The sequence below is a fragment of the Alosa sapidissima genome, chromosome 20 (genome assembly GCF_018492685.1).
Source record: "Alosa sapidissima isolate fAloSap1 chromosome 20, fAloSap1.pri, whole genome shotgun sequence".
NCBI classification, from domain to species: Eukaryota; Metazoa; Chordata; class Actinopteri; order Clupeiformes; family Clupeidae; genus Alosa; species Alosa sapidissima.
The window spans coordinates 28333616-28356115 of record NC_055976.1 but is presented as its reverse complement, the minus strand read 5'-3'; the positions used below and the strand labels follow the sequence as shown (position 1 = coordinate 28356115).

General features: G+C 47.4%; 1 protein-coding gene across 4 annotated transcripts in view; it reads left to right on the top strand.

Moving 5' to 3' along the window:
* LOC121694880 (caprin-1-like) overlaps positions 1-15087 on the top strand; it is a 16245-nt gene extending 1158 nt beyond the window's left edge. For 2 of the 4 annotated variants that reach the window (XM_042075275.1, XM_042075276.1), the window contains exons 2-19: positions 307-465; positions 1992-2054; positions 2609-2695; positions 3602-3849; positions 4674-4756; positions 5369-5533; positions 5894-5949; positions 6153-6236; positions 6394-6552; positions 6679-6775; positions 7334-7389; positions 8131-8214; positions 8362-8457; positions 9346-9487; positions 9819-10007; positions 10690-10799; positions 11101-11164; positions 13836-15087. In XM_042075275.1, coding sequence (XP_041931209.1) covers positions 307-465; positions 1992-2054; positions 2609-2695; positions 3602-3849; positions 4674-4756; positions 5369-5533; positions 5894-5949; positions 6153-6236; positions 6394-6552; positions 6679-6775; positions 7334-7389; positions 8131-8214; positions 8362-8457; positions 9346-9487; positions 9819-10007; positions 10690-10799; positions 11101-11164; positions 13836-13891 — 1998 coding nt within the window. In that variant the 3' untranslated portion in view covers positions 13892-15087. Of the gene's footprint in view, positions 1-306; positions 466-1991; positions 2055-2608; positions 2696-3601; positions 3850-4673; positions 4757-5368; positions 5534-5893; positions 5950-6152; positions 6237-6393; positions 6553-6678; positions 6776-7333; positions 7390-8130; positions 8215-8361; positions 8458-9345; positions 9488-9818; positions 10008-10241; positions 10287-10332; positions 10482-10689; positions 10800-11100; positions 11165-13835 lie in introns of those variants that run through there. The other 2 variants (XM_042075278.1, XM_042075277.1) reach the window with 2 other exon arrangements.
* Positions 15088-22500: the final 7413 nt, after the last annotated feature.

Below are 22500 nucleotides of genomic sequence, written 5' to 3'. Positions count from 1 at the left end.
TTGCCAGAGGAACAACTGTTTGTTAGGGGCTGCTTGACCCATTGTTAGATTGTGCCTAGGCTAGACTTTTTCGACACCGAAGGGCCATTGCCTTAATAACGTTAAGCCTGTGCATTAACTTTAATGTTGTGTTGGTTATTAACATACTGTATTTAAAGCGTTGCATTCAGAATAGCACAATAATTTTTTCACTTACTGGTCTATGTTAGGGTTAACGCGACATGTTGTTCATGCATGGTAATACGATTTGGTAACCGTGCAGTAGGCCTATGGTTGACCCCGTTACCAATTCTCTCGGCTTTTTAGATGCCCTCTGCGATGAATGGCGATAGCTCGGTGCACTCCACCAGTCCTGAGCTGGGTTCTGCCCCTGTGGCCTCGGGCGCCGGCGGATCACAAACGGAGGCGTTGAAGCAAGTCCTTACGGTGATCGAGAAGAAGGTTCGCAACATGGAGAAGAAGAAGGTAGTAACTTGGCAGAAGAATGCAATTTTGTGTGTTTACTCTCTGTGCTTGTGTGAGATTGTTTTGCCTTTTTATTGAAATTATCCACCTATCTATCTGGCCATCTATCATACAGAATCTGGCTTGTATATGTGTGACAGATTTTAACTGTGAGTGCTCTGTGTGTAACACTATCAATGTATCAACTAATATAGGTGATCAGGTATTCATTTCATTTTGGGATCTGACTGTATGTGTGTGTGACTGCATGTTTACTATCTATTGCGACTGTAAGTGTTTCTTCATTTGTCTCCGACTCACCTACCACAGACCACCACATCTGACCAATTAACTCTGAAGTTGTCACAACTAACTTTTAAAGGTGCTCTAAGCGATGCTGGGTAACGTCACTTCTGTTGACTTTCAAACAAAACAGAAAGCTAGCTCGCTAATTTCTCCCCCTCCCTCCCGTGCAATTGAAACTCTCCTAAACGTGCATCTCGTCTGTGATTTGCTGGAACAGTTTGTTATGTTTTTATGGGCTAGGTTTGCCCAGGTTGTTTTTGTTGCCGTTTTTGGAGCCTGTGCTGTCCACAGAGAACACATTTTTTTACAGTGTATTCAGGACACAGTCAGCCAGCGGTTGGTTAGGTGATGTTTGCAGTAAGTGACATTTAATGTTTTAGCCCAAAAAACGTGTTGCATCGCTTAGAGCACCTATAACTCTGTGTGTCTGACTGTCTGTCTGGGCATTGATTTAGCCAAGCTCATGATGCTGTGTTAGCTTTACTGACTATTCCATATATACAAACTCCCCTCACGTCAGGCAAGGACTCTATTCAGATATGTCAACCACCTTATGCATTCACCACGTGTATGTTTGCAGTATTACGGAATATAAAGTGTTAAGTTACCAGCTTCTGACCTCTGAACTGACAGTATCATTAGCTTCAGTTACAAACACTAGCCCAGCGCTTCCTGCTCCTCTGTAGGCCTACCGCAAGCAGAAAGCAGTTAGACATTCCGGTTGGCATGGGTACAGTCAGACGTATGGAACGTTGAGGTGACTTCCTGGGGTCATGAAACAGGATGGAACAGAGATGGTAGTGGCCTCTGGCTCAAAGCTGGGCCTGGGTCTGATGGGATTCCACTGCCCACACACTGTGTCAGGCCTAGCTTAGAGACAACAGCACTCTGCGTGTCTGTGTGTGTGTGTGTTTGTGTGTGAGAGAGAGAGAGATGATTCAGCCTTATCTTGCATCTCAGAGGAGGAACACACTTGACAGGCCAGTCGGCCCCAGAGAGAACACAGAGCACGCACACACCAACACGTGTGTGTGTGTGTGTGTGTGTGTGTGTGTGTGTGTGTGTGGGCTTAGTTGAAACTGTATGATGTGTTTATGTGGGGGCACATTGGTGACGTACGGTGGCCTGAGAGGACTGCAGTGATTTCACTGCTCATATTACGCAATAGGAAGTGGAGGTTCCTGTTCTCTCAGACTAGCTGTAGCCGTAACTCACACTCACACACTCTTCTCTGTCTGCAGGGCAAGCTGGAGGACTACCAGAGCAAGAAGAACAGAGGGGAGAACCTCAACGCTGATCAGCTGGTATGTCTCTGTGTGTGTCAGAGAGAGTCTCTGTGTGTGTGGTTTTGACTCGTAAACCACATCCACTCTGAAAAGTACAATACACGACAACTATTAATTTAGGCAGTGTCAGATATGGAAATAGACATCTTGCTCTCTCTCTCTCTCTCTCTCTCTATCTCTCTCACGCACACACGCACACGCACACACACTCCCCTGCCTCCCGTCCACCGTCTCCAAGCTCCATCCTGCAGTGGCCTATCTTCTAGAACACATGTCCACTATGATCTCTGACCTTTGCCCTCAATCACACAGACACACAGAGACACACAGACACACCTACCTTATAGAATGCATCTCCACTCTGACCAATGCCCCAAATCACAGTACAAACTATAGCTACAACACACATACACAGCTCAAACTCTCTCTCTCTCTCTCTCTCTCTCTCTCTGTCTGTCTGTCTCTCTCTCTCTCTCTCTCTCTCTCTCTCTCTCTCTATCTTCCTCAATCACCTACTGAATCACCTACGTTCCCCCTTCAATCTCTCTCTCTCTCCCCCCCTCTCCCTGCAGGATGCCCTGGCTAAATCCCAGGAGGTCACCCATAATCTGGATTTTGCTCGGGAGCTACAGAAGAACTTTTTGGCACTGGGGATTGATGTGAGTGTGTTCACCATTTTGTGTCCTGATCACTGACTTCTGTTGTTTGGAAGGTGATTTAGCATTGTGTACCCAGTGCCTGCTGGGAGTTGTAGTTTTCCTGATTGTCCCCATTGGCTCTTGGGAGTTGTAATTGACGCTGCTATCCATTTGGCTCGCACTGTCTGAGTTGTTCGCACAAACGTGACGTAATTGCTTGGCTTGTAGTACTGTAGCGTTCCAGTTTTGTCTTTGTGGGAAAGAACATGGACGCCACCAGGGTAGCAGCTGTCTCGGTAGTGCAGGGCGCTTGCCTAGAACACGAGAGCAAGCTTGTGGCTCATCTAAACAAGCTACGGGATGATTTACACTTGCATTCATATTCCAGCTTCATCACACTTACTATTTTAATTTCAACAAGTGCTGTGTGTTTCTCTCGAGTCACGAGGGGGGCAGTAGCTATTGCTATTGTTAGCTACATTAGCTTCTTTAGCAAACCAGCTGGAAAACAAAACGTTACATTGTATTGCACGCACAGCAAGACCGGGCAATGCATAAATTGGTGACCGGATTAAAGCACTTTCCAACTCGGGACAAGTCAACTGGATCACCCCATGAATATGTCTTTGCCCAGTGGCTTTTGGAGTTTAATGTGTCCCCAGTGGCTGCTGGGAGTTTTAGCGGCCATGTCTGTTCCCAGTGGCTGCTGGGAGTTGTAGTTGACGTGTGTGTGCCCAGTGGCTGCTGGGAGTTGTAGTTGACGTGTGTGCGGTGTCCAGCTCCAGAAGGCGGAGCGCAAGGCGTGCCCAGTGGCTGCTGGGAGTTGTAGTTGACGTGTGTGTGCCCAGTGGCTGCTGGGAGCTGTAGTTGACGTGTGTGTGCCCAGTGGCTGCTGGGAGTTGTAGTTGACGTGTGTGCGGTGTCCAGCTCCAGAAGGCGGAGCGCAAGGCGTGCCGGCGGGAGCAGCTGCGGCGCGAGCAGCAGGAGCGGAGGAGGCTGCAGCGGCTGCTGGAGGTGCAGCTCCTGCTGGACCAGCTGGGGGAGGAGGCGGTCAGGGAGGAGCTGCGGCGCGGCGACGGTGACCACGGCGACCACCCCATCCTCACCAGCGCCCAGCTCATCGCGCTCGACAACTTCTACAAGCTCCTCAACCCCGAGAGGGACGCCAGCGGCAGGTCAGAGCCAACAGGGAACACTCACTACACACACACATGATGATGTCCATTCTCTTTGCCCTAGGCTATCATTTGTGCGCGAAGCATGTTTCAATTAAGACAGTTGCCTACACAAGCTATTTTTATTGTTGTAATATTTAACGATTTCATGAATAAAGCGTTGAAAAATTGTATGCACAGCGCGTACAGGATTACGGCTGGCGGCGCCACTGACCAAGGCCACAGTAGCCTGTAAACCTCTCATTTTCAAATCACGGCCAACGCAGGGAGCGACTCTTCTCTTCTATTTCCCTTCCAAATTACTTTTTATTGTCTGAAGACATCGATTGCAAGAATCTAACAAGAATCTAATAAGCAACAGCAAAGCAACTTCATTTGCATTGTAGGGTACTACAAATGCAAGCGAACCAAAGTGCAGTCGGTTCTCCCGCCATGGTTTTGGAAATCACACACCTGCTGCATCTGAAGGCCCACGCATAATAAGGCCTACGACTATCACTCTGCACGCCCCCTATTGCACGTCACATTTTAATTTGCTAGCTGATCCTGCCTCCTGGCTCCCCAAAATGCCGCATCATGTGAACAGATCAGCAGGCCGGCAAATTTTCACCTCGTTTTCAGACACACGTTGCGGCAAAAAGACGTCTCCTCTTCCCGCAAATTTAGCGTAATCTCTGTGTGAAAAGGCCTACACACACACATTTGGCAGATTAAGGTCAGCCTAAACGCACCATCTTTGGAACATTGAGCAGATTTAGTCTGAGTAATAGTTTTCCTATGCGTATGGATGGATCTTATGTGTGTTTGTGTGTTGTGTGTTGCAGGTTGGCGGAGCAGTTTGAGGAGGCATCCGTGCACATGTGGGAGTTGCTGGAGGGCAAAGACAAGCCTGTTGTAGGGACCACTTGTAAGTGGCACTGCACCACACACACACACACACACACACACACAGTGGTCACTGACTCACTGTGACCACACACACTTCTGTAGCTCTCTCCCACACTCTTGAGCTGTGTGTGTGTGTGCACTGTGGTGCTGTATGAGGTCATGTTGTTAATAAGCTCTGCCAGCTGGCTCCAGTTGTTCAGATCCTCACAATGATTTTTGCCAGCAAGGCTGAGGGTTGGAGGCCAGAGAGAGAGAGAAAGAGACTAGAAGCTTTCATGGAGGGCAATTTGATGGTGTTGCTGGACCTCTTGAATGGAAGCACTTGTGTGTGTAACAGGAAGCCTGCTGCGTGTGTGTGTGTGTGTGTTTGTGTGTGTGTGTGTGCGTGCGCATGCGCATTGTAAAACTTAAATGCTCCTCCAGTTATTGGCCCATAAGTACTCTTAATTGTATTTTTTGTACTTGACAACTGATTTAGTTAAATCCATTGAATGATGTGATTATTTGGTGTCAAAAACATCCCGAAAAATCAGTTTGAGGTGAATCTTCAAAAAAAGTACATTCTTGCGTCAATGTCTTCGATGTCTATCCTTACGCCTTGTGTGAATTCCTGAGTGTGCGTGTGCTTCAGATAAAGCCCTGAAGGAGACTGTGGATCGGGTGCTTCAAAGCGGTTACTTCCAGCGCACACACACGCATCAGAACGGAGTGTGTGAGGAGGAGCTGTCCTTGGCGGCAGCAGCGGCCGTGGCCCCGTCGGAGTCATCAGAGGCCGACGAGGAGCCGGAGCCAGCAGGTAGTCCACCTGTCCGCTGCAGTCTGGGATTTGTAGTCTTTTAGGGAAATGTCAATATTGAGGTTTGCATGTATATATTTAGATGTTTATCTTTTAAAGTGCAGTTATACAGTAAACCATTCGTTGCATCCAGTGGGGCTGAATGGGATTTGTAGTCTTTTTTTTTAGTCTTGCTATTTTTTTCCAAAGTAGCTTACAGTACAGACGTACAAATGAGTCGGTGTACTTCCAGTGTCTAGCCCATCATAATGTGCTACTAATATCAGTTAATCTACAGGTTCACATCACCTGTGTTTGAGTGGATTATGGCTGTGGTGCATGCTGGGATTTGTAGATTTATGTGTGTGAACATTGTTGTAGTGGCAGAGGGAACACCTGAGCAGGACTACACAGAGGATGTAGTGGACACAAAAGAGGTGATTTTTAAATATGTTTTTTTTTTTCTTCTTTTTTTCTGTTTGTCTTCTAGAGGTCCTTATTGCATGTGCATGCGAGTACCTGTGTGTGTCTTTACTACATTGTATTGAAGGGCCAGCCCTCTGTGTGTTGGTACTATACATCCTTTTGCTGTGTAGAGGTTCTCAAGGTGTGTGTGTGTGTGTGTGTCTCTCTGCTATAGTTTGTGAACATGGAGCTCGTACCACAGGATTCCCACAGCAGCACACAGGAAGAACCTGCCTCAGAGTGGAATCAGGAGGCAGAGGTGTGTGTGTGTGGTCATATGTTCACAGTTCAAGTATAACTCCATAAACAGTGGGTCCATTTCGGTGTCTAACTACTGTTAAATGTGAAATTACTGATATACATGTCTGTGTGTGTGTGTGTCTGTCTGTGTGTGTGTGTGTGTGTGTGTGTGTCAGGTGTCGTTGCATACGCAGCAGCAGCCGCCCCCCTCTGAGGCTCCTCCTACATCAGCTGACCCCACCCCTCCCGTCTCCGTGGCAGCCGACCCAGTGGTGCGCAAACAGGTGGTGCAGGACCTGATGGCCCAGATGCAGGGAACATACAACTTCATGCAGGTGTGTGTGTGTGTGATGAACTGCCCTGATTCATGCATGTGTGTGTGCGGGCGGTTTGTGGCTTGATGAACTGCCCTGATTGTGTCACTAATTATGTGTGCGTGTGTGTGTGTGTGTGGCCTGTAGGAGTCAGTGCTGGAGTATGATGGGCCGGCAATGGACCCCGCCATAGTGTCTGTCCAGTCCATGAGTCCCGCCCGCAACCTAGAGAGGGCACAGATGGGTATGCATCCTCATAATACACACACACACTCTCACACACGGACACATACACACTCTCACACACGCACACACGCACAAACACATATATACACACACACACACACACACACACACACACACACACATATACTTCTAAAACAGATATGCACACACATGTAATGGAGGCGAACTGAGCTAGCATGCTAGTTCCGCGTGTAAATCCTCACACCCCTAACCTTAAGAACGCTTCTAACCGCTGAGTTGGAAGCCTGGGCTTTTAGCTCAGTGGTTAGAGTGTTCGACTCCCATGCCAGTGTGTGTGGAGGTGTGCGGGTTCGAGGGCCGTTAGCGGCAGACGAATTACGACCTCGGTTACACACACACACGTAAAACAGATGCACACCCTCATTAATACACAGCTAATACTAATCCAGGCAAAACACAAGACTCTTCAGCCTCACAGCCCTACACTGGTGCTCATGCAGCATACTTACAGACTAACATGTACACACACTCACATTACGACCTGACCGCACACTTTTAAAATCGTGTGTGTGTGTGTGTGTGTGTGTGTCCACAGTTCACTCAGAAGCCCAGCTGCTCTCTCAGCCCAGTGCTGTCCCTTCACAGCCAGAGGTGAGTCCTGATAACCGAATGGCAGCCTTCTACACACACACACACACACACAGCCAGAGGTGAGTCCTGAAAACCGAATGGCAGCCTTCCCCACACACACACACACACACACACACACACACACACACACACACACACAGCCAGAGGTGAGTCCTGATAACCGAATGGCAGCCTTCTACACACAAACACACACACACACAGCCAGAGGTGAGTCCTGATAACCGAATGGCAGCCTTCTACACACACACACACACACACACACACACACACACACACACACACACAGCCAGAGGTGAGTCCTGATAACCGAATGGCAGCCTTCTACACACACACACAGCCAGAGGTGAGTCCTGATACTGAATGGCAGCCTTCTCCACACACACACACACACACACACACACACCTGGTTTCTATCACTGTTGGACCTGTGTCCTTATTCCTCATCTACTGGAGCTCTCAAACGCTCTCCCCTCCTCTTTCTCTTTCTTTATTTTCCTGTTTCTCTCTCTCTTCACCCTCCAATCATCCTCTTTCTCCCTCTCTCTCTTTACCCTCCCTCATCTTCTTTCTCTCTCTCTCTCTCTCTCTCTCTCTCTCTCTCTCTCTCTCTCTCTCTCTCTCTCTCTCTCTCTCTTTCTTCTATTCTCTCTCTCTCTCTCTCTCTCTCTCTCTCTCTCTCTCTCTCTCTTCTATTCACCCTCTCTCTCTCTCTCTCTCCTTCCCATCTCCTGTCTCCTGCAGGTGTCTCTCCTCTCCTCCCCTCCTGAGGATTTCTCCTCTGCTGCTCCTCTCTATCCAACCCCCCACACCTCAGACCCTCTGCAGGTAAACACACCCTCCCTCCCTCCCTCTGTGTGTGTGTGTGTGTGTGTCTCTCCTCTGCCACACTTCTACAATGTGTGTATGTGGGAATTATGGCATTTGTGTGACTTTATCCACAAATGTTTATATGTGTGTGTGTGTGTCCTTTAGGCCTCGCTGTCCCTGTCGTCTGAGCAGCCTGCCTCCACAGCTCTGCACACGGGGGGCATCAACGTCAACGCCGCCCCATTCCAGTCCATGACGGCGGTACTGTCCCCGCTCTCCTCTCCTCACGCACACACTCTCCTCTCCTCACGCACACACTCTCCTCTCCTCTCCTCACACACACACTCTCCTCTCCTCACGCACACACTCTCCTCTCCTCTCCTCTCCTCACGCACACACTCTCCTCTCCTCTCCTCTCCTCACACACTCTCCTCTCCTCACGCACGCACACACTCTCCTCTCCTCACGCACACACTCTCCTCACGCACACACTCTCCTCACGCACACACTCTCCTCACGCACACACTCTCCTCTCCTCCTCTCCCCACGCACACACTCTCCTCTCCTCACGCACACACTCTCCTCACGCACACACTCTCCTCACGCACACACTCTCCTCACGCACACACTCTCCTCACGCACACACTCTCCTCACGCACACACTCTCCTCACGCACACACTCTCCTCTCCTCACGCACACACTCTCCTCTCCTCACGCACACACTCTCCTCTCCTCTCCTCACGCACACACTCTCCTCACGCACACTCTCCTCACGCACACGCTCTCCTCTCCCCACGCACACACTCTTCTGTGTCCTCCACTTGTCCTTTTCTCCCCTCTCCTCCTTTTTCTCCATCTTTCTCTTTGCCCTCTCTTGCTCTTCCCTTACCTTAATCACATAATGTTCTCCTCTCTTCTCTCCTCTTCTCTCCCCTTCTCTCCCCTTCTCTCCTCTCCTCTTCCCTTCCCTTACCCTCATCACGTCATTCTCTCCTCTCCTCCTCCTCACTCTCTCCTCTCCCTCTCTTCCATTCTCCTGTCTGATTGATTGGTGTTGGTCTCAGTAAAGCTCTGCCCTCTTGTAAAACTGTGGTATGCCAGCTTCATATTCTCATCGTTTAAAGTCTTCCTTTCTGATTGGTCCTCAGGTGTTCAACCTCAACGCGCCCCCTATGCCTTCAGCCAATGAGGTGGAGCAGCAAAAACTCTCCAGCCAATACCAGAGCAGCTTCAGCCCCAGCTACAGCAGTCAGTCCGCCCACTCGGAGGAGCAGACAGACATGCAGCCAGGTGAGGGGGAGAAAAGAGACAGCAGGCCGAGAGCTCTCGAGAGCTTGTGAACCATTAAGAAACGTCACCAATCACAGACGAAATACAGTTCCAAATCAAAAGTTTGCATTTGGCAGATACAGATACAGTTTAGATAGAAACCTGCAGACATTCTCGATTTGGACTTGCTATCTACGATGCCTTAGAGTGACTGCTTTGGAGGGGGGGAGTACGACCTTGACATACTTGCTATTGAGAAAAGCCATTCCATTTGTCTTTTAAGCTTGTGTGGGATTGCTGGCTCTGTCACTGGATGTCACTAACATGGCTCCTCCCCCTTACTCTGCTTCAGTGGTAGGCTCCTTCCATTCCCAGGAGGCTTTGCAGGCCGGCGCTGCGCACCAGTCCCTATCCCAGCAGGCCATGGGTCAGGGGGCGGGGTTTAACCGGGCGGGGCAGCCCTTCTACGTGGCCAGCAGGGGCGGAGTCATGAGCCGAGGAGCACCAAGAGCACCACGTGGCGCAGTCAACGGCTACAGAGGTGTGTGTGTGTGTGTGTGTGAGAGAGAGAAATGGGCATTTCAAAAGATTTCTACTCTGGGCACCTAAAACGCCAGCGTGATGTGGACGAAAGGCCGAAACAACACGGAAGGGCCTGAGAGCTGGAGAGATGTAATTGTGCTGGTGCTAATGCTGGTGCTGGTGCTAGTGCTGGTGCTAATGCTGGTGCTAGTGCTGGTGCTAATGCTGGTGCTGTGGTGTGTTTTGTCTGTAGGTGGTTATGATGGCTATCGGCCTCCATTTCCCAGTGCTAATGCTGGTGCTGTTGTGTGGTGTGTGTGTGTGTGTGTGTGTGTTGTCTGTAGGTGGTTCTGATGGCTATCGGCCTCCATTTCCCAGTGCTAATGCTGGTGGTTATGATGGCTATCGGCCTCCATTTCCCAGTGCTAACGCTAGTGCTAATGCTAATGCTGGTGCTTTTGATGTGTGTTGTCCGTAGGTGGTTATGATGGCTATCGGCCTCCATTTCCCAGTGCTAATGCTGGTGGTTATGATGGCTATCGGCCTCCATTTCCCAGTGCTAATGCTGGTGCTAATGCTAATGCTGGTGCTTTTGATGTGTGTTGTCCGTAGGTGGTTATGATGGCTATCGACCTCCATTTCCCAGTGCTAATGCTGGTGCTAATGCTAATGCTGGTGCTTTTGATGTGTGTTGTCCGTAGGTGGTTATGATGGCTATCGGCCTCCATTTCCCAGTGCTGCGGGGGGCAACTATGGCCAGACTCAGTTTGGGAACGCCCCTCGAGAGTACAGCAACAACACCTACCAGAGGGTAACACACTAAAACAAACACATATACTCACACACTTACCATTCCAATATACATACACACTTCAGCATGAGGAGCACAAACCCCTGTACACCTCATTCTAGCCAAGCAGCTTTATACATACAGGTTTGTACATACATACACACTCACACATATATTCATCTTATTAGATGTGCCTTGATGGAACATACATACATGCATACATAATTCATGCAGCAGCACCAATTACAATTGTGATGTTAAATCTCTCTCTCTCTCTCTCTCTCTCTCTCTCTCTCTCTCTCTCTCTCTCTCTCTCTCTCAGGATGGCTATCAGCAGCAGGGTTATAAGCGGGGTGCAGGCCAGGGTTCTCGGGGCGTCTCTCGAGGTAACGGCCAGACGCGCTCCTAACGGCTAACGATGTGCACCCGCCTCCAACGTGCACCCCCCCAATCCCCCTCTCCTTCTCTCTTTTTCTTTTTCTCTCTCTATCCTCTCCCTCTCTGTTAATTTCTCCTCCTCCCCCCACGTCCATGTTGCTAACCAGAGCACAGAGGAAACACTAAGAACTCACGCCAGGCTTCAAGCTGCCCGCTGGATTTTGGGTTTCAGCAACAGCTTTTCTTTCTCTTTTACTTTTTGTTTTCTTAGTTGTTTTGGACACTAGATGATTCTCCTGTAAACTTGAAGAGTATTTTCATTAATTTATTTTTTGTACAAAAGGAAATGCAAAAAAGCATCCTCGGGCCACACGACTGACTCTCCTTCACCCCTCCTCTGATGTTTCCGCTGCCTCCTCTCTGTAGTCCTCTCTTTCTTTCTCTTTCTTTCTCTCTTTCTTTCTCTCTCCCTTGGTCTCCATCTCATCCCCCCCTCCAGTTCCTGCAGATGCATTTGGGTTCTAAAAGCACTCATCGTTTTTGTGTTTGGTTCGGTTCGTTTTTGGCCATGGATATGAGTGTTGCTGCAGTCTGTGTGTGAGTGGTCTGTGTGTGTGTGTGCGCGCGCCTGTGTGTCTGAGTGGTGTGTGCGCCTGTGTGTCTGAGTGGTGTGTGTGTGTGTGTGTGTGTGTGTGTGCGCGCCTGTGTGTCTGAGTGGTGTGTGTGTGTGTGTGTGTGTGTGTGCGCGCGCATGTGTGTCCGTGCCTGTGTGTCTGAGTGGTATGTGTGTGTGTGTGTGTGCGTGCATCTGTGTGTGTGCGCGCCTGTGTGTCTGAGTGGTGTGTGTGTGTGCGCCTGTGTGTCTGAGTGGTGTGTGTGTGTGTGTGTGTGTGTGTGTGTGTCTGAGTGGTGTGTGTGTGTGCGCCTGTGTGTCTGAGTGGTGTGTGTGTGTGTGTGTGTGTGTGTGCGCCTGTGTGTCTGAGTGGTGTGTGTGTGTGTGTGTGTCTGAGTCTGAGTGGTGTGTGTGTGTGCGCGCACGCTCTCATGTTGCCCATGTCGCTTGTGAAGAGACAGTTCCAATAAAAGCTGTTGCATCACCGCCTGTCTGCTGCTTCCTATTCCTTGTTTGGCTCCGCCTCTTTCTTTTGATTAAGCCCCTCCCACAGCCACATGGATCCGCCTACATCACCAGTCTCATCTGTCAATCTAAGCGTGGACCAATCACGCTTCAGAGGGCAGCATGAACCTCATTTAGCAGACTTTCAAAGTGACCTCCAGTGTGGTACAAGTGCACTAGGCAGTGCTCCCTAACCTGACCCTAGCCAGATGAATGTCGTTCCGCTTAGCTCCGCCTAGCTTCACTCACATCCATCTGGGACCTCTTCCATTGAGAGTGATTTCTGCAACCAATTTTATGGTACAGCCAATCAGGATGCAGGGCGGGAGTTTCATAGATGTGACATAGCGTAGAAGCGACTGTGAGACTGTTATTAGCGTCACGGGTTGGCTTCGATGTGAGTGGTTGAAGTAGCACGTCAATAGATGACGGACAAGTGGCTTATTCAATCATATGCAAGCATTTTTTGATTAGGCCCAGCCTTCTGAAGCAACACTTCAATGGATCGGTTCCAGATGGTTGAGTGGAGCTAGGCGGAGCGAAATTCATCTGGCTAGGGTCCGGTTAAGTGCTCCCTGGGGTCCACCCAGAACACTGTGTTCTGGTTCCAGTGACCTTCTGTTCTGGTTCCGATATACAGGAACACTGTGTTCTGGTTCCAGTGACCTGTTCTGGTTCCGATATACAGAAACATTGTGTTCTGTTTCCAGTAACCTTCTGTTCTGGTTCCGATATACAGGAACATTCCGTTCTCGTTCCAGTGTACAGGAACCGATTCCGATGCATATGAACATTTAGTTCTGGTTCCAGTGCACAGGAGTGTTGCGTTGTGGTTCTGGTGCTGTGGGCTGCCTCGGGTGTCTGTGGGACGGGCCCGCGTGGCTCTTTGGGTTCTGCTCTAGAATCACCGAGGGGTCCTCCTTAGAGTGCTGCTAACGGAATCGGCCATTCACCGTGCTTACAAACAGTTGCTTGGGCTTACGTCATCCGTTGCCAAACTGAATTGTGGGTCCGTTACGTTGCGTTGTGTTGCTGCACCGAAGGAGAGCAATGGAAGGCACCAGCCAATCAAATGACGGTTATAGGCCTACTTCAAGGCATTTGCATAGTAGGCTACACACCCCCGACCGTCGGGAACACCCACTGGCATGCGGTGGCGGAGCGCAACTGTTTGTAAGTGCGGTAAGGTACCAGCACTGCGGGGCCACTGCATGATACAGCACCGTACACCTTCATGCCAACACAACCCCTGGACACATCACAGCAACTAGCCAACACATTTGTGCTACTGAATGTTGAAAGGTTCAACCCCCCTGCTGAAGAAAAACTGCAGAACTGGACTTGTGCTCAGTGTTCATCTAATGTGTTTGATAAACACTGGCCCATTTGATTAATTGATTCATTCATTCATCCCCAAAGGGAAATATACAGGTGTATGCATCTGTGTGTATAAACGTATGTCTAAGTTTGTGTGTGTGTGTGTGTGTGTGTGTATACATGCATTTCCTGGCATGTGTGTGTGTGTATACATGCATTTCCTGGCATGTGTGTATGTGTTCCAGGACGTGGAGGACCCTTCAGATACAGCCGAGGGATGACCGCACACCAGACCAGCTAACAAGGACTTTCGAAGAAGGCCTAGCCCTTAACATCCCCAACAGCCCCCCCACCCTCCCTTCAAAACCCCCATCAGACCCTCAAACACACTTCAAACACCACCCTCAATCCCGCCAAGTCCCGACTGCTCCCCTTCCTCCTCGTCCCCGTTTCCCAGGGCCAGGGCCACTGCTCCGTCTCCTAGCTAACGGAAGCCACTCCGACTGCCTTGTGTTGTGTGCATCGCAGGGAAGCGATCCAAAGACTGAAGCCCTGTGGCTCCTCTGAACACACGTTAGGGCCTGACCATGCAGCTGCCTTATTGTGGTGCGCTCACGAACACGCTGTGTGTCGCCTGCTGCGGTATTCTTAATTCTCATTCAGAAAGGCATTGTGGGAAAATCAGATGCCATTTCCTCTTCTCTAGCCTCGTTCAGAAGGGCATTGTGGGAACGCCGGGACGGACTCTACATGTTTTGACTGAGTGGTTTAAGAGCATCAGTCAGGCCCATAGGTCAGGCCTAGTCTCATAGTCTCAATGTCCACTCTCACATACAGACCGACTGGATCTCAATGTCCACACTCACAGACCCGCTAAGTCTGTGAGGGCTTAGAGCTGTCCCACTGTCAAATTGTGCATGAGGGCTTGCTCACAGACTTTTTTGAACGCTTTCTGTAAGTCAGAAAATTACAAACAATTCAAAGCATAGTGACGTGAGGGTTTGTCAGTAGAGGAAGCCTGGATGTAAAAAAAAAAAACGGTTAATGACTGCCATAAGTGGTTTTGGTGTTGTCAATTTAACATAATACCTCACAGGTGCCGTTCCTGTTAATGTTAATAGCATTTTGAGCCCTTGCAGCATCTTAAACTCAACCACTTATCAGCTGATGTAATGAATGTTTTTGAGAGTTCAGGACCTTAGACGGGATATTGAGATTCAGCCTCACTCTGCAGAACCACTCCTCACTCGCCTCCTGTGAGCACAGGAAGTGTCTGCAGGAGGTTGCGGGTGGTTGTCGTCTGTTTAATCTGCCTGGCTTGACTGTTATTTCGAGCTCTGTTGGGATGTGTTAACTACCATGTGGCGGTTTGTGAACACAAATGAACACGCAGGGCGTCTGTCTGCCTCTGATTGCACTGAACAGCATCTGAGCAACTTGTAAAATTTGAGCACTGCACTGTCTAAGCTTTACATTAAAAACTGATCTTGCCATGGATCTGTTACTTGTGTTAATTGTGACGAGGGTAGAATCTCGAGTGTCAGGTCTTGATGTCAGCTGGACCTGCTCTTCCTCCCTAACCTCACCTGACTGAGTGGCTGAGGAAGAACACATTTTACAGGGAAACAAACACACACACACACACAGCCTACCTGACCTACCTTTGAAGTCCGCCTACAAAAAGGACCCAAAGCTGCCATCTTTGCCCATATAAGGAGATCCGGATCTCCTTAAAGGTTGTAACAGTGATTGCAGGCCCAAAAAGGCCCAAACTTAAATGATCACATTCATATAATCTTTCCTAACAACCCGCTAGCTGCCCGCCCCATAAGCAGGCCGTCAAAAAAACGCGTCTGTAGGCAGCCTAGGCTCTGAGGTCTGCACACAAAAACAATTGCTAACAACAAGTGTTGCCAACCACTTAAAGGCAAAATAAAGTGTTCCAACCAATAACTGATGAGATGCGTGTTCAGGAGAGTTTCAACTGCACAGGAGGGAGTAGCAAGCTAAGCTCTCTGTTTTGTTTGAACATCAGAAGTGACATTACCCCACTATCCATCGCTGATACAACCTTTAAATGGGCAATGATGGTACCCGGATCTCCTTATATGGGCAGGAATGGCAGCTTTAGGGAAATTCTCCTGTCTGTGGGATCAGCTCTAACCTAGCGTTCATGTTCTCTCTCTCTCTCTCTCCCTCTCTCTCTCCCTCCCTCCCTCTCTCTCTCCCCCTCCCTCTCTCTCTCCCTCCCTCTCTCTCTCTCTCTCCCTCCCTCTCTCTCTCCCTCCCTCTCTCTCTCACCCTCTCCCTCTCTCTCTCTCTCAGCTCTATCCTAGCGTTCATGGGCTTCGGAAAAACCTTTCTCCGAGTGAAAACCATCATTCCGCGTCATTCACGTCACTTAATGTGTGAGTCAGAGGTCGGAAACTGGGGCTAGATTTTGCTAACAGAGTTGCCCAATTAGGGGCTCGTCATCACTTTTGTCGTCGCGTAGTTCGTTTGTAGTCCATGTGGCCTTTCATGTACAACAGGTTTAATATGAACTTGGGAATTTGCCGTTTTTGTCACTTGAAAGCTGCATATCTTTCTTTCACAAGCGTCTTACACTATATTTTAAGCAAATACAGTTGTTTGTTTAGGATTAGTGAGTGTATGTTTTTAACCTTTGTTGTGGCATCTGTGTTTGTCACACATTCCGACGGCAAAGCACATGAACACTTGCTGTCGGAAAAACAAAGTAGCCATGGGGGCGGTCCTTGTCATTCAGAAGTGCCCTGAATGCACCATTACACACCTGTCTAACCCGGGTCCTCAGTGCCACTGACACCTGTGCATGTGTCTTGTGCACCATTGTGTATGCCAAGGTCCTCTGTCCATACCCTTCCCTCTGGTGAGAAAGGAACACTTCTGTTTCCAACGGTCAGTCTACCCCTTGGAAATGTCTGCATCCATCTCACTTCCTGGCCCCAAGTCTGGCAGCGCACTGTGGCCAGAGCGGAGTCGGACGCACAGAGTGGGCGGAGTCAGGCCCAAGCTAATTAATTAAAGATAGATAGATCAGAATTTAACACTGGTTGCGTGTGATTGGTTTATGACATTGCACTTCACCGGAGAGGTCTCGTCCATTTCCGATGGAGGCGGGACATAAAAGGTTAAGAACTTCACATGCTGATGAAGTCCATCAGAGGTGTGTTGGCAGTTTGTTCCCTGACAACAAGGCATTGGGGACACCTTCAGCCAGACATTAGTCTACACAGTAAGTAACCGTACTACTGCAGTAAGCATTACACTTGTGCAAGTTACTGTACCATTGCAGTGTAAGTTGGAACTGTACTTCGGCAGTGATTGATGACGTTACATAATGGTCCACAAGTTCATGAGAACACAGGTACAGAAAAGATCACATATTGGGAAACTCCCAAGGGTTACACGTGTCGACATAAGAGTGACATGACACTGTCATGAACGTGTCATAAACAAGTCGTAAACGTTTATGACATAACAGTTCTGTCATTAAGTGTCATTCGGTTTTTGTCATAACAAGTAAAGTAAAGTGTTACCCTCCCAAGTGTATAGACAATGTCACTGAACTACAACTTTTCTTAAATTGAGCCAAACTGGTCAGTTTCCCTGACACAATGCAACATCCCACATGAAATGACTAGCTGTGTCAACACTAGGTTGTCCCTGAATCAATGCATAATCAGTGCAACAACTACTACAACATCTAGCACTGACTAACTGGGGTCAATAGGTCAAATTGTTTGTTCATTTGTGTATACAGCGGGGAAAATAAGTATTGAACACGTCAACATTTTTTTCAGTAAGTATACTTCCAGTGAGGCTATTTGCATGACATTTTCACCAGACATTATTAATAACTTAGGTAATCCACACATATTAAAAAAATATCTATAAGATGTACCGCAGAGCGGTACAAAATATGACCGCCGCCCAGTCCAGCACATGTTTTCCACAAAAATAAGTCACGCTGAAAGGCATATATGATTCTGTCTCCCTGAATTGCATTATTCACACTCAATTCTCACTGGTATCGGCTAGACAACTAGCCTAGAAATCTAGACGCGCCCCTAGCGGCAGCGAATTACATTTGCTGCCAGGGCTAGTCTAGCAACTAGTTGGCTTGCGAGCTCCAGAAATCAAAACTTAATCAGGCCAATGAAATCGTGTATAGAGTCGTTATGTGGGCTTAACATAATGATTGATGGCAGGGTTGCAACGGTTTGGCTTGAATTCCCTGCTACTTGAAAACAAATAGGATGGATGTTGCTGCTGGCGAACAGTGTGACACGAGTTAAGCTTTTATTAAGTTGGCAAACGTTTGAACTAGCCAACTAGCTCCGCTGGTGGGAAACGCATGGGACTCATAGCGCTGCCGCTGTCCTATTGCGTGCAGACGGAATTTGAAAGACAACCAGCGGCGGGGCTACAGATCAAAACGAAAAGCGATGGTTCCATGCTATCCATGTGGGGTTACATGCCCACCAAGTTTCGTGTACCCCGGTCTTTCAGTGTCCCGGGAATCCTTGTTGGTGTACGGTCACTAAATGTACACATACATTATTTTATTGTAAGGCCCCCCATGAACGAAAGTCCACGAAACTTGGCATGCATTCGGAGGGTGTCATAATGATCCTACACTTTCAATTTCGTGCAGTTTTGACCATGTCAGCTGCTTCGCTGCGCGGCGGTCATAATAATCCCTCCTATCTGTGCAAATTAATATAAGATGGGTTAGTACATACTGATGGGCTTTAAAAAGGTTTTTCGTTACCCCAGGTGTCACACAATAAACATTTCATGATGGGTTAAAGCAAACAGCTCTCCCAAGACTTTTGCAACCTTATTGTTGCAAAACACATCAATGGAACTGGTTACAGATGCATTTCAAAACTTCAGAATCATCCAATAAGCAGTATTGGAGCCATTATCTGCAACATCACTGCACCATCAACTGGCCATGCACAGGATCTCCTTGCAAGATTTCTAACCAGGAAGTCAGAAGGATAGTCGGAAGAATAGCCCAAGAGCTAAGCACCACTTGGAGAAAGCTCCAGAAAGACTTGGATGCAGCAGATACAATTATTACAGAGAAAATCTTAAGTAATGCACTCCAGTGCCATGGCCTCTCTGCATACTCATCCTGCATGACTCTATTGCTGAAGAAAAACATGTTGAAGCTCGTTGGAAGTTTGCTACACAACATTTGGATAAGCCTATGAAATACTGAGAGAATGTATTCTGGTCAGGCGAGAGCAAAATTGAACTTTTTGGATGTCATACTACCAGTGTTGGGAAGAATACTTTTAAAATGTAATCAGTTACAGAATACAGAATACATGCCCTAAAATGTCATTTGTAACGTATTTCATTACATTACTCTATCTATGTACCGTATTCTAAATACTTGGATTACATAAGCACTGTTTTACATTTTATCAAGTGTGAATCAAGCTGCTATTTCAGTTTGTAAGACCCACAGGCGATGTCAGCAAAAAACCCACAACTTAACTTTATAGGATAAACTGAAACATTATACATGTTGTTAATGTACAAGATCATCTCACAGAAATATTAGAATTTCAGTTCAAAAAGCCCAGAAATTCAAATGAGAAGGATTCTAAAAGTAACCCCTTAAAATTGCCAAAGTAACTGTATTCTGAATACCACTAATTGAAAATGTAACTGTAACTAAATACAGTTACTCATATTTTGTATTCTGAATACATAATCCTAAATACATGTATTCAGTTACTTCCCAACACTGCATATTACAAACCATATTTGGAGGAGAAATGGCACTGTGCATCTCTAAAAATACCATACCAACAGTGAGGTGTGGAGGTGGTGGCTGCTTTTCACCTCAAGACTTCTTACAGCTGAAGGTGTAAGGATCCTAATTACCAGGCTGATGATCATCTTTTCAGTCATATATTGACTCTTGATCAATTACTAAGTGTGGGCCTATTGTCACATGTCCACAGGAGCAGTTAACTGTACGGACAGGAAATGTAATCAAATGTATACCTTGTCATGTCTTGATTGATTCACTCTCACTACAACAATGGTCTCAAGTCTCATCAAAGTACTCTCAAATCAGCTGACCTCCAACCATGTGATCCCAAATCAGCTGACCTCTAATCATGTGATCCATATCAATGTAACCAACTACAAACTAGGTAGCCTATTTAAGTGAAGTTTACAGAGCATTCTAGGAGCCATTCTGTAGTCAGAATCTCCCGCACCACTAAGGTGTGTAGTCATCATCCTCTCAGCTGGTATGTTCATTCTCTGATTGCTTCATATGGTTTCCTAAATGTTCCTTTAACCTGTTTTCGTAACTTTCACATTATTAATTTAGATGTACCTTCTATAATGTATTGGATGAATAGCTTGCATTTGACAAATAAATTGTTATGCTTTGACCCGCATAGTTTTCTAGAATTTCTTTAGATATCCCTCAAAGTTTAAGATGTGCCAGGGGGAACGGCTAGGATTAGTCCCTATGCCGTGGGGCTAAATCAGTGAAAGTAGGCATGCTACCAGGAGAACTGGCCATCGTATTATACTGTGGTGGGTCACTGATTTTATTAGTAATCTGGAATTAGACAGCTAACCTTCGCACACCCTGAACCCTCTGTAGCTTCGGTAAGATGTTCTGTCCAGATGAGTATAGTGGTCCAGGCCTGCACTATAGCCTCTGACCAACTTTCACACTAGGATCATTACTCAGTAAATGGCGCCTCCCGAATTAGTCGGCCGAGGAGGGCCTCGCACACTATTCTTGGGGAAGATGCGTCTAATTAAATAGCTAGAAGGCATTCTTGTAACAGTATCGTGGGTAGGCCTACATCGGCCTACTATGGATAGTAATATTACTTTGACTGAAACTTCTCCATATCTAGCGGGGTCAGAATCATTAGGTTAACAGGGGTTCTATAATCAATTGTTATTTCCAATAGCGTGCGGACAGCTTCCCGATTTCCTTCGACCACTCCCAGTTCCCTCATTGGTCCTGACGAGTGACGTCTTATAAAGGAATGATGAATGGAGTCATTTTGTTCCGGGAGAATCTTGCCAGAATCTTGAGGATGAGATATGGCTAGACCTTTCAGCAAGACAATGATCCAAAGCATTCAGCAAAGGATACTCTCAATTGATTTCAGAGAAAGGAAATCAAGGCCCTGATTTCAATCCAATTGAACAGTTTTGGAAGTTAACTAAAGATCAGGATTCACAAGAGAGACCCCTGGAATATTCAATATTAAAAGACTATCTGTTTAAAAAAAAATGGGCCAAAATCACTGCGGAATACTGCGACTGATAAGTTTCGTCATACAGGAAATGCCTTGAAGCTGTCATTACGAATAAAGGCTCTTCCCCAAAATATTTAAGAAATTTCAGCAGGCGTGTTCAATACTTTTTTCCTGTGTCAGTCCACTTTATTATACATAACTCTACTTATGGACTTTAATGTTTGGATTTTTTATATGGGTGGATTATCTGTGTTAAAGGGACACCAGGCAAGCCTGATGCTTTTTCTCTACGAAACTCCCCCTCTTTTCCTTTTCTTTGCGTCTTCCGTCAAGGGTTTTCGCTGCTTCTTCGCCGGCTCTGCCATTATACACACGTTTGCGACAATCTCTAGCGTTTCGTTAGCCTGCCTCTGTGCTGTAAACTGATCCTGCTTCAGTCGGCGGGTAGGATACACCGAACTTGCAAGTGGGATATTCTTCCTACAGGCAGTAGGGGCGGGCGAGAAAGCCTTCATTCGCCCCGTAATGAGTAATTTAACCACATACCGACTTACGAAGATGATTAATTAACACGAAAACGTTGCCTGGTGTCCCTTTAATACTAATGTCTGGTGAAAACTTGCATGCAAATAGCCTCATTGGAAGTATACTTACTGATTTTTGTTTTGACGTGTTCAGTACTTATTTTCCCCGCTGTATGTTTGACACACTTTGAAATCAGTTGTTCTGCATGTCCTATACTGAATGCATCTCATCTGATTCACCACACTAATATTGTTCACTGCTTTTAAAATACATCAGTATGGATTAGATCAGGGTTTCTCAAACTTTTTCAGACAAAGGACCACTCAACCAAAAAAAAAAAAAAAAAGATTAGACCTACTCACTGAACCACCTTGCTTATTGTCTTTGCACTTTGCTTATTGTGTCAGAGGATTGATTTAAACTGACATATCTTACATAGTGTTGCAGAACTGTTTGGATTTACATACAAGTTGGTTCAATATGGCAAAAAACTCATCTATATTATATTTTACCACGTCTGCTCGCGGACCACCAGTGGTCCCCGGACCACACTTTGAGAAACACTGGATTAGATGAACACGTGGACACCAGGTGACCTCATCACCTCATTCAGTCACATCCTGAGGAATCCGAACAGGCCCCTCAGCACTGCACAGATTAAGATAGGCTCTACAGGGCACCCATCTGCAGCTTGACTGCAATGCCAGGCGCGTTGGTATGGCAACAAGACCTTCCCTGAAATCTGTTTTTAATGGCTTGAGGTGAGACTACAGGTTGATGCCCCAGTAAAGGGCATTTATTGCAATGACTCAGACCTGGAGACTGGGCAAGACCTATACGACTGGTGTGTGAGTGGGTCAGTACTCCACCAACTCATGTCTCAACAGAGGAACATGATGGCAGGAGCTGAAGGGCCAGTCTCCCCAACGTGATTCAACAGTGGCAGCCAGGAATCGTATACACAACTTTTCCTGGCTACTTGCTACATGCTAGCCCAGCTCCTTATCCACTATACTACTACTGCATACTAGCCCAGCTCCTTATCCACTACTGCATGCTAGCCCAGCTCCTTATCCACTACTGCATGCTAGCCCAGCTCCTTATCCAC